This window comes from Gavialis gangeticus, unplaced genomic scaffold, assembly GCF_001723915.1.
Source record: "Gavialis gangeticus isolate Ggan-Ray unplaced genomic scaffold, GavGan_comp1, whole genome shotgun sequence".
Taxonomy (NCBI): domain Eukaryota; kingdom Metazoa; phylum Chordata; order Crocodylia; family Gavialidae; genus Gavialis; species Gavialis gangeticus.
In genome coordinates, this window is record NW_017729004.1 from 43,019,342 (window position 1) to 43,031,230 (window position 11,889).

The 11,889-nt window shown below is 39.1% G+C and overlaps 1 protein-coding gene across 5 annotated transcripts in view; it reads right to left on the minus strand.

Annotated features, from left to right (window-relative positions):
* The window catches only part of MLLT10 (myeloid/lymphoid or mixed-lineage leukemia; translocated to, 10), a 320,600-nt gene that overhangs the window by 232,621 nt on the left and 76,090 nt on the right, over positions 1-11,889 (minus strand). For all 5 annotated transcript variants that reach the window (XM_019508311.1, XM_019508315.1, XM_019508310.1 and 2 more), the window contains one exon: positions 5,537-5,646. In XM_019508311.1, coding sequence (XP_019363856.1) covers positions 5,537-5,646 — 110 coding nt within the window. The remainder of the gene's footprint in view (positions 1-5,536; positions 5,647-11,889) is intronic.

An 11,889-nucleotide genomic window follows, 5' to 3' on the forward strand; every position in this document is an offset into this window, starting at 1 on the left:
ACTCATATTCATCCTGGAGTCAATCCTGACTCCAAGATCCCTCTCTGCCTCTGTGCTGCTGAGAGGGTCAGCCCCTAACCTATAACCATAATGCTGGTTCCCTCTCCCCAAGTGCAACACCCTGCACTTGCCCTTGCTGAACCGCATCCTGTTCAGATCCGCCCACTTCTCTAACCTATCCAGGTCTGCCTGGATGTGGTCCCTGCCTGCCGGTGTATTCACTTTACCCCACAGCTTGGTGTCATCAGCAAACTTGAACAGGGTGCTCTCCACACCCTCGTCCAGGTAGCTAACGAAGATGTTGAACAGCACCGGCCCAAGGACCGAGCCCTGGGGGACTCCGCTGCCCACACCCTCCCAGGTTGACAAAGACCCGTCCACCACCACCCTCTGGGTTCGCCCCGGAAGCTAGTTTGCCACCCATATGACCGTGCATTCGTCAATGCTGCAGTCCCTCAGCTTGCCCAGCAGAATTGGGTGGGACACTGTGTCGAAGGCCTTCTGGAAGTCCAAGAAGATGACATCGACTTCTGCCTTCCCATCTTAGCTCTTTGTTACCTGGTCTTAGAAAGAGACCAGGTTAGGCAGGCAGGATCGGCCTTGCACGAACCCATGTTGGTTACCCCTCAACATCACTTCCCCTGCAAGGCTCTCACAAATGTGGCCCTTGATAATTTTTTCAAAGACCTTACCCAGGATAGAAGTGAGGCTGACTGGCCTGTACTTAAAGAAAAATGGTGAAAACCAACTGCTTTGAACTCTACTTGACCCTCAGGTGGGCTGCATAAACCAGTCTGATTAGGTTAGAGAGATAGAGGGAAATAAAGACCTTTGTGACTGATAAAAAGTCTGGCCCTGAAGTACAGAGTGAGATAAAGCAACTTGGGAGAAACCAGTGAATTTCACTTTCCGAAAATAGATTTATCTGCTAAGTTTGGTATACCTAGATTCTAAGAAGGCCAATGTGCCTGTAGGTTGGTTGTCTACAAAACCGGTTTGGTCCTGTTACACTTTCAGATTAAATAATACTTTGTTTTGAAGAGGCTGTTTGGGTTGTTGCACTGATACTTATTATAGTTCCTGAAGGAAAAACTTGCAGAAGCTTGAAACTATTCAGGCTTGCTGAGGAATCACAACTGATACATAGAGTACTACATACCAAAAGCAGATCTCAATAATACAAGAACTGCAAAATGCCACCTTAGTACAAGCGAACCGAAGAGGCCAAATGCTGAGCTAGCCACCCTTAGAGACCAGTGCAGAATTCAAATGTGTAACTAGTCCTAAATGGTGATGAAATAAACCCAAGGTTTTCAGCAGCACCCATCTGAAGATTCATGTTCTAGCTCAGGGAAAGCCTTCCTAGAAACCATGCCAGTTTCCATTTGATATGCCTTCCCCTTCCCATCTATTTTACCTTGTGCTCAAAACCATGTTTTATATACTGCTGTGTGCATCTCAAGTGTCCTATAAACAAACAATTGTATGCATTTAACTTTAATGAAAATCCTATGTAAATGTATATGCAAATGAGGCATGACCTTGAGGCCCCTGGCAAATTGCCAAAGCAGCTCTCCTTGTTATAAAGGCTGCATGCCATGCACCCTTTTTTATATCAATATATCATGACAACTACAAATCTTTACAATTCCTTTATCTTACCTTTCTATTCACAGTCCGCTGAATAAACAGACTTTTGGGGCTTTACAGGAAACTAAAATTTTCAGAACATTGCTATGATTGTTTTAAAGGCTTTTTGCAAGTGAAATTGTACTAAGTATACACTAAAGAAAATAAAGAATGAAATAGTTAGAGGTTACCTAATAAATGTTAAACACTTTTCTTTTATTGGTGCTAAAATATATTTTAAAAGTATACGAACACTCTACTTATTTTTTAAATAAAGAGAGCATCCTTAAGTAATTTCTCTAAACTTGTTTCACTTATTATTAAAATTCAAGTTTATACATTTTAACTAGGGGTGCACTAATAAAGATTTTTTGGGTTGATACCAATGGCAGATAATTAATGAGCCATATTGGCTGATACTGATCCACTTGCCAATATGCAGCCCAGCAGCCTGGAGAACAGCGTCTAGGTGGTAAGTCTGTTTGGGGGGAGGAGAGGGAAAGAGGTATGGTAGGGGACAGATCAAGGCTCCCATGGGAGACTGGGGCAGGCACTGTGCAGCTGGGGCAAGGCAGGGCAGGGTGGGGTGCGGCTGGAGCCCTGAGTGGCTCATCTAGGGGGCATGGGGAGAGGGCGGCGGCTCCCACTGCTGTGCGCACCCCCGGGGGAGGCATGGGAGGCGTGTGCCCCACAGATCTGTGCATGGGGCAAGGGTGTGCTGCTGCTACAGGCTGGGGCTAGGGGTGGTGCTGGGCTCTTTCAGGCTGGGGGAGGGGGGACAGCGGCGGCGCCGGGAGGGGTGCTATGTGGTGGGCTACAGCCACCCCAGAATTCGCTCTAGCCTCCTTCCAGTGCTGCAACAGCAGTAACAAGTCCAAAAAATGATGTGCATCATTAACAAAATGAGTGACCACTTACAAAGTGCTGCTAAAATAGAAAAATCTTCTCTCTCTATAATAATGTTAGGGATGATAACAATGGTAAATACAAAGCTGGATGAAAATTAATATGTGCTGACAATCTGACTTAATACAAACAGTTTTGCACTGTGTTCGTTCATTTTGTCATAGCATTCTTTTTAAAAGTGTATAACTGCTAAGTATGAAAGAGGCACATTTCTTACCATATATTTTTCTTGTGAAGAACACACTGCAAAAAAGATATTATGAAGTAAACTCAACTTCTGGAGCCTGTCTACCACATTTAAATACAAGTACTTTAAAGTGGTTAGTTTATAAAAATCACTGAAAGAGTCAGTTTAATAGTCTGGATAGTAGCAGGACTTTAATTGTTAGCAGTGCTGCTGCCATTCATTAACAAATAAATCCAGTATTGTTAACGGTATTTACAAAATGTTGCAGTTGTCAATAGCAGTAAGCCAAATTAAAAAATAATAATTAAAAAGATCTCAGGTGTATGTCATAACCTGTGAGTTGGCTCAAATAAGAAGCCTGAGCCCTAACAAATGAAAAAACTAGCATATGTTTCCCCAAAGGCCACAGCTGACATCTACCTTAACAAATAAAAGAGTAATTCAGGAAACTAACACAGACTGGATGCTTTCAAAACTGAAAGCTTTTGAAAGCGAAAATAAAACAACAAAAACTTAGAAATTGCTAAGAAAATATATCCTGTTTTTAAAACAATCATATATTAAACATCAGGCTTATCTTATGCAGGTTTCTTAAGAAACAGATCCTTAATATGACCCCTGAGTTTGCTCATGATGCTCAAAAACCACCAGAAATATATAATCACAAGAATCATATCTGGGATTTACAAATCATTCATAACTAGCGAGTAAAAGGCTTTCAGGTAGTACAGACTAATCACACAAGCTGGAACATTAGCAAAAAGGAATGTCATTTAACTGGAAGAAAAGTATCCTGAGCAAGCAATTTGCAAATTTATTTGTCAAACAACAAGAAAAAGATAAAAAACTGATAGATAAACATAGAGAAAATTAAATAAATTAAATGGTAAAGTCTCAAAATAATGTACAGTTTCAATCATGGAAATGATGCAATATACACACACAACTTTAAAACAAAATTTTAGATGCTTAATAAACAACATTAAATAAATACAAAGCTTTCAACAGCCAGAGAGAGGCTGTGAAGAAAAGAAAAAATAGCTATACCAACTGCTTAGAAAACAGGGAAAGGCTGATGCACTCTGGACCCACAGCTGGTGAGAAGAGGGGTCTAGATTTGTTCACCCTCTATAGCAACTACTGTATGCCTTAGCATCAACATTAAGTTCTACAGCATTAAGTTCTACAGCAAATCTTGCCATTGCAGAAAGAGGTAAGAGGCTGCTGTGGTTACTCTTCTAGTAGCAGAGCTCCCTGAATAGGCAAGAGAAGAGCTGAGTGTAACACCTTGGCTGTTCTGAAACTTTGATAAATAAGAAGGTAAAAATATAGGGAGCAAAGATCAGGACAGTGTGAGAGAGAAAAAATAAATGTTTACATTATGTGGATGGGGAAAAAGTAGAAGTGTTTGTGAAAGAAAAATTAAAATAAAGGACAGAAGATATGAAGCAAGGAAAACGCAACGGGCAGAAGGAAGCAAAGAATGTGAGTAGTAATGAATTAATCTAAACCAGCAGTTCTCAACCCACCCAGCCCTGTCGACCAGATGAGTGGAATCAGGCCAGTTCATGGGCTGGATCCGAGGCATGAGGTTAGTCCACAGACCTAATCCAGAGCAAAGTTGGCATGAGTGGTTGGTCACAGTTGCGATTCAGTAGGCTGGCCTGGCCCCAAGCACTGGATACAGCCGTGGCCTGACCCCCTGCATGAGCACAATCTGGTGTTCCATGCCAGGTCATCCAGTCCACAGCATTCCCCACAGGTCCAGAAGTTTGGCAGCATTTATTGCTGTGGCTGTAGGCTATAGGTTGAGCACCACTGCTCTGAAGAGTAGGGCTGCCATAGATGATGCAAAGCCATCACCTTTTCTATGGACCCCTATCCTTCACTTTGTCCCAAGGGCTTGAAACAGCTACATGAAAGAACCCAAATGAAGATGAAAGAGGACCAAGAGAAATGCATACAATAATGCCAATTAGAAATAAACAAAAGGTTCATCAGTTGCATGTGAAAGATAAATTGGACAATATACAAAGAGGGAGGAAATTCAAAAAGAATAGAAAATGAGAGCATCACAACTGAAACACTGAGTAAAATAATATGCATGGAAGCAAAAGCAAACAAAACACCACTGCAAAAACAAATTTAAAAAAATATCCAGAGTCCAATAAAACTAATTATTACTTATATGAGTATTTATTGCATTAAGTTAAAGGTATTACTCATATCTGTAAGGGTTGCTCAGTTTAGCACTAATGGAGTAACATCATTTTTCTACTCTTAGCAATTAGAGAATAAACTTGTTTATAAACAGCCACATCAGCATCTGAAGCAGTACTAGTAGCAGTAAGATTTCAACTAAAAACATTAAAAACAAATTTCTTAATCCCCTCTTTCACGGGGAGTAATTAAAATAACATTGTGGTTAGCAGCATATTTTAAAAGAAAGGCGATATCCAAGTAGATACTTCCTGTTATATAAAGTATTTGAACAAGACATACTAAATGTAAAGAATAATTTAATAAATAAACTTTATTAACTCTTCAAAGAAATTATATAAAAGAAAACATTCAATCAGAAAGTCTAAATTAATCCTCTATTTTACAAATTAAGCATATTGTAAAATAAATTTGATGCATGACATTCCAGTTAAATTATTCTTTTTAGAAATGTAAAGTTCTATATACAATTTTAATTTTAACAAGCTTAAAAATTAAAGACAAAGTTTAGCTTATACAGAAATATATACAATATATATATATATATATATATATATATACAGAAATGAAAGTCATAAACACACATAATTATACCTTATTATAACGCTCATGAGGAACAGACTGCAACACGATAGGTTCCATTGTAGAAACATTTGCAAACTGCACCTCGGGAATGTACAGGGCACAAACCACATGAGCCCAACCTACAAAAAGTTATAATTGCATTTTATTTTAGAGCATTTTGAAAACTCAAAATATTTAAAATATAGCAAAGAAAAGATTTTACATCACATTTTGCCACAGACTATTTTAAATATTCAGAACATTAAATATATGCTGTTTTTAACTTGATTCTTACCATAAGATAGGATGCAATGTAAAGACTGGGTGTAATACATTCTCAAACATCTACCTTTTCAAGCTGTGAAGAATGTATCCAAACAACCACCACGACTATCACCACACTGAAGATAATTATTTATCCATATAAATATTAGCACACCAAGTAGAAGAACAGATTATTTCTTAGGTTCTTTTAAACCAACAGGTTCAACACTGAAAATAAACTGTACAAAATCCCAAAACTGTAAAAATTTTGCAAAAAAAAGAATACTCTATGAAACAGCTAGAAGTCAAGCAAGCATAATCAACCATGTAATCACATTCTCACACATTTTTCAGGTTATCTATAGCTCACAACGTTCATTTTATTTCACTAGATTGTGGGTTCTTTCAAAAGACATTTTCCTGAAAACTTCTCTCTTCAAACAACATTTCTACCACAAGAAGAGTAAATTACTGTGTGATCAGTCTTTTCTCTTCCTTCTTAAGTCAAATATATAAATTCTGTCTTTCTCCTATTTCCATATTGACAACATCATTGCAAAACATCAGTTCGGGTTCGCTGATGACAATTTTGTCACTTACCATCTTTTTTTTAGTTCTATAACAACATTTCAAAGGAAGTCTGACTGTATATTTAAAGAAAAAAAAGACAATTCAACAATTTGTGCCAGCTAGAAAACAACTGTATTTGCTACACTTTCATCACAAGGGATCCTGGTTTTCTCTGTTCAAAAATCACAAGTTCACCAATTTAAATGCATACAACACCCCCGCCCAAGAACACACAAATTCTCTGATTAAAAACCCTCAAATCCAAAATTAAAATGAAACACGACTATATATATAGGTGTCGATTGAACAGAATGTTTTATTGGTATATTTACAATTTTAAATCAATTTGGAAGCCTACCAATGCCTCAATCACTATACTAAAGATACATTTTAAGTGCCTATAAATTTGGTATTTGATTTTAGGTTTTTTATCATGGAAAATCAGACCTCCCTGGGACACAGGTCCAGGCCCCTCACTCCCCCCTACAGCCCCCCCACAGCCCTGTTGGACAGGGCCCCCAGCTGCCAGAGCTGAGGCCAGGGACCCGGGTCCACAGCCCCTGGACCCCTGCAGCCTAAGCCCTGTCCAAGCCCCAGCTGCCACCCACAGAAGGCAGTAGCTGAGCCCTCAACAGGCAGCCCGCCCCCACCTGGCGCACAAATCAGGGGGGCACGTGCCCCCTCTGCTCCCCACCCGTGAGTGTGTAAAGCAGCAGGGAGCCAACTCCACCCCACCCCCCACCTACCTGACAAGGCATCCACAGCTCTGCCCAACTCCCCACTGGAGTCCTACAGCTGTGCATTCTAGGCCTGGGCTCCAAGTCCCACTCACCGCCCAGCTACGCAGAAGCCCTTGTCCTAGCCCTACCCAACTCCTTCCCTATGGGGGCCTCAATCCCTCCTTCCCCCCCCCACCAGACTTACTTGCAGGAGCTGCTCTCCAGGCTGCCAGGCAGCCATGTGTATGTGTGAGCATGTACATGCACATGGCACCCCATCCCTGACCACCCTTCTTCTGCTCCCCACATCCCCTTGCAGGCTGGAACTCTGCCAGCCTGCAGAGCGCTCTTTGCAAAAGTGGAAAATCCACATTTCTCGCTTAAAAGTGGGAAATCCGTGTTTTTTTCCATTTTTCCGCAGGAAACAAAAAACCCGGATCCCTGTTCATCACCAATTTCTCATCTTGAAAAAGAGTTTCCCCAAAAACCACTCATATTTTATCCCAGATTAAATAGAATCTTCTGTCCAATTAAATTAATAAGAACATTTTATTAATATAAAAAGTAACAATATAAACAGTAAAAAGTCTTCAAGTGCAAAGATAATGCAATTCAAAAAGAACTTGGTACAGCTAATTCTTTACAATGTCTCCCTACACCATATAACAGAAATTATTTTGAGGCAACTCAGTGTATTATTTTGTCACAAGACTATGATTATGTATGGGTTTCTCCTTAAAAAACCCAATGCTGCTCCAAAATAGGCCAATTAAGATAGACTTGCAAAATATATATATTTTTTATCTTAAGGCTATACAGTGTATGGCCTATATACATTCTTAAGAGTCTCACTTTTATCAGATCATGCTATTGCACCATCCCACTATAACTTACTATATAGTAGCGTCTATTCATTTTGTCAGTATTGCTGATTTTAGGATGGTATGAAAGTAAAGGAAGCATATCACAGAAGATAGTTTTTGCTTTTCAACCAATTCTACTTATAACCAGAAAAAACCCAGCGCACACTGCTTTCTGGTTCTCTAGGAATCTTCAACCAGAGTTTTGAATTCTCTACAAAAAGTAAAGTAACGTTATCCACAATGACTGCAACGTAATAGGTGTAACCATAAGTCACAAGCCACGTTGTTATTCCAGAGAAGTTTAAATGTAGTCCAACAGCTGCATGCAGCTCTTTTCCTCCACCCTGTGAAGATCAGTTGACAAACTTAGATCTTGTTATACCTGTGGAGAGCCCATCCAAAGAAGAATTTTGCTTACAATTAAATACAGTGCTTTATGTTATTTTAGGTTATCTTAATGGTCATTCTGCTCTTAAATCTAAATACCCAACTCAACACATGCTACAGAACTTTTACAACAATTCCTGTGGCCAGCCACGATTTTTGAGTGATTCAGGAGTAAAACATTTTTTAGGAAACATTAAATGTTAATTTAAAGAATAAGAGGCTTCCTGACTGAATTCTGGGGAAGTATACTGTGGTACCCAAAAGCTTGCCTATGTCTACAGCAACTATTTTATTGGTCCTGTAAAAGATAATCACCCACAAGAATACTTGCCTTTCATCTATCTCCAGGACCATCAGGGCAACACCATCACCCAAACATTACTAAAGCTGGATCATTCTATATAGCATCTTGAAATGTTGGCAAAAACATTAACTTCTTTCCTAAACTACCCAGTGTTTCAAGACTGAAATTTATCAACAGCAAGTGTGGCAGATCTTAAGCTATTTTTTTAAATTATTGGTTACAAATTTTCCAGTCCCACAGACTTGGTAACATTCAACTTTACTAGGTGATGTTTAACTTCCTGCCTAGTTTCTGTTTGAAAATACATTTCATTATCATTAACAGTTGTGAATACTTCAGTCAGCTTCCTTTTCAGAAGAGAACAGAAATATTTACTGAATGCTTCTGTTGGTTGTTGTTTTTTTTAAATAACTATATTGTCCTCATTCAGTAAAATACTGCCATTGTTACCTGGGTTTCTTTTCTGCTAAAGATTTTACAAAATCCCTTCATAAGCCAAATCATGTTCTTACTAGAACCAATAAAAACTTCTGTTGATTTCAGTGATGCAGGATTTGCCCCACTACCCTTCATCTTAGGGCCCATAGACCTTTTTTTTTTTTTTTAATATGGGTTTTACCTTCTCTTATGAATTGCAAAAAAAATCATCTCCCTTTAATTAAAAATTAAGGGGGAGCAGAGGGCAAGGAGGCTACCTGACTCACCTCCCCCCTAAATTATTTTCCCTTATCTCCCTTTGGAGATAAATTATTTTCCCTGCTGTATCAGTGGGGGAGGGGGCAAACTCAAGGCAAACCTCCAATGTGCCTGGAAAATAATAACAAATGTATACATGTTCCATATACAGAATCTAATTATTGGGGTGTCATCTTATACCAGAATAAATATGGCAACTTGGCTACTACCAGCAAAACCATCACACCAACTGTAATTCAAAAATTTTATTTTCAGAAACACTTCATGGTTTGTGAGTAGAAAGGAATGTTGCTTTCTTTTCAAACCTTTCTGAGCTAAGGAGAAAATACAGTAATTTGGGTGCTTACATTTCTTTTTCTCCTTTCAATTTCCTTTTAGACAACTCCAACTGGCATTGAATGTTAAACTATGATGTTCCCCTATTGCAAACTGCTACCTAAGTCAGTTTATGTACTGCTATTAGAAATCAAAATTTCAAATTGATAAAGTTTTCATACCTTTAGAATTTTAAGAAAAAAGCATGCTCCTTGAATCTTTCAGTTATTCATTTACATATGAATACAGGCTTTAAAAATGTTAGACATAAAAGCAAGAAAAAAATTTGTTTTTAGAACTTTGTTTCTTTTGTCAGGAATGTAAGCTTCTAAACATAAGTACCAGGACACAAATCTCTCCAAATGTTAATACGTCTTTCCTGAAACTTGGATTTCAGCTGTCTAAAGTATTAACTCAGTGAAAAGCAATGTAGGACCACAGGAAAGTAGGGCTGGAAGGGACCTCATACAGCACGGGCGGGCAACTATTTTGGGCGGAGGACTGAGTTTTAGCAAGCCATCGAGGGCTGCATGACAGGCAGCCCAGGGCAGATAAATATTAATTTTCTAAATTCTTTAGGGACCCCGCGGGCCGGATACAATAGCTTGGGAGGCCGCATCTGGCCTGCGGGCCTCATTTTACCCACCCCTGTCATACAGCCATCTAGTCGAGCCCCCTGTTCAAGGTAGAATTATTCCTGGCAAAACTATCCCAATTTGAAAATTTCCAGGGATGGAGATCCCACAATTTCTATAGGTAGCCTGGTCCATGGCTTGACCACCCTCAAAGTTCTTCCTAATCTCCAACCTAAATTTCCTCTGCTATAAAGCTAAGGCAATTGCTCCTAATTCTGTGCCCCACAGCTTTAGACAACAGACTACCGCTATCCTCTATAATCACCCTGTAGGTATTTGAAGATTTATCAAATCTCCCCTCACTTTTCTTCTCCAAACTAAAACAAGGTTAGTTCTTGCAACCCTTTGCCGTAAGTCATACTACCCAAGCCCCTAATCACTTTTGTCACTCTGCTGGACTCTTTCCAATCTGACCACATTTCCCTTGAAATGTGGGGCCCGAAGACTGGACAGAGAACTCCACGAGGCTTCAACAGTGCCAACAAGAGCAGCAGAATCACTTCCCTTGGTTTGCAAGAGACACTCCTATTAATGCAATACAGTATGCAGAGGGCATTTTTTACAACAAAAGCATATTGCTGGCTCACATTCAGCTTGTAGTCCACTATAACTCCCAGATACTTCTCTGCAGGGCTGCAATCTAGCCAGTCATTCCCCAGTCTGCCATTTGTGCATGTGGTGATTCCACCTCAAGTGCAGAACTTTGCACTTTGCCTTGTTTAATTTAACCTGATTTATTGTGGAGCATTTTTCCTGCTTACACAGATCACTCTGGATCACTCTAGCCCTGCCCTCCAGGAGGTGTCTGCCACCTCCACCAAACTTGGTGCTATCCCCACATTTACTAAGTATGCATTCAATCCCATTGTTCAAAACATTAAGGGAAATGTTAAACAAAACCAGACCCAGAACAAACCCCTGGGAAGCCTCACTTGATACCTCCTCCCAAGTAGGTATTGAGCTGTCAATGGCTATATTTGCAATGTGCTATTGCTATGTATAAATTAAATATTCCAAGTTTTAATTTATGTTGAATAGGGGTATAAATTAATATTCAGTATTTATTAACATTGTTTTAAGCAGAATGGATAAAACTCGATAACTTAAATATTTTTTCTTTTAATAATTTTTTTTTTAAATTTAAATTGGATTTGGGGGAGAAGGGGGTATTTAAATCATTATTTTTTCCTTTTTAAAAATAAGCCAACCTAAAATGAAGTTTGAATTTAATACACCATAAGCTATGATATAAATTTAGTATAACCTAGTAACCTAATTTAAATAAAATATGTTGAGTCAATTAGTCTGTATTAAAAACTGTAGAGTTAAAGGCTGATTTTCTTCTATATAAAAATAAGAAGGAAACATCTAACTTATGAGGTCAAGCTTTACATATATGGCACAATATTTAATGTATTAAGGGGGCTTGACCCTGCAAGGGATGCAGGGTCTATGCTACCGGATGCAAAGAACTAACAAAGCCATCACAGAGGCTGGAATGTGGCCTCTGACTCCGGCATACACCATCATGTGTACTTCTTGATCAGGATTATCCATTGAGCTCACCTGGATGGTATCAAATGCCTGTTTTATTTATTAGCTCAGCTCTCAAATTCTGAATATTTATGAT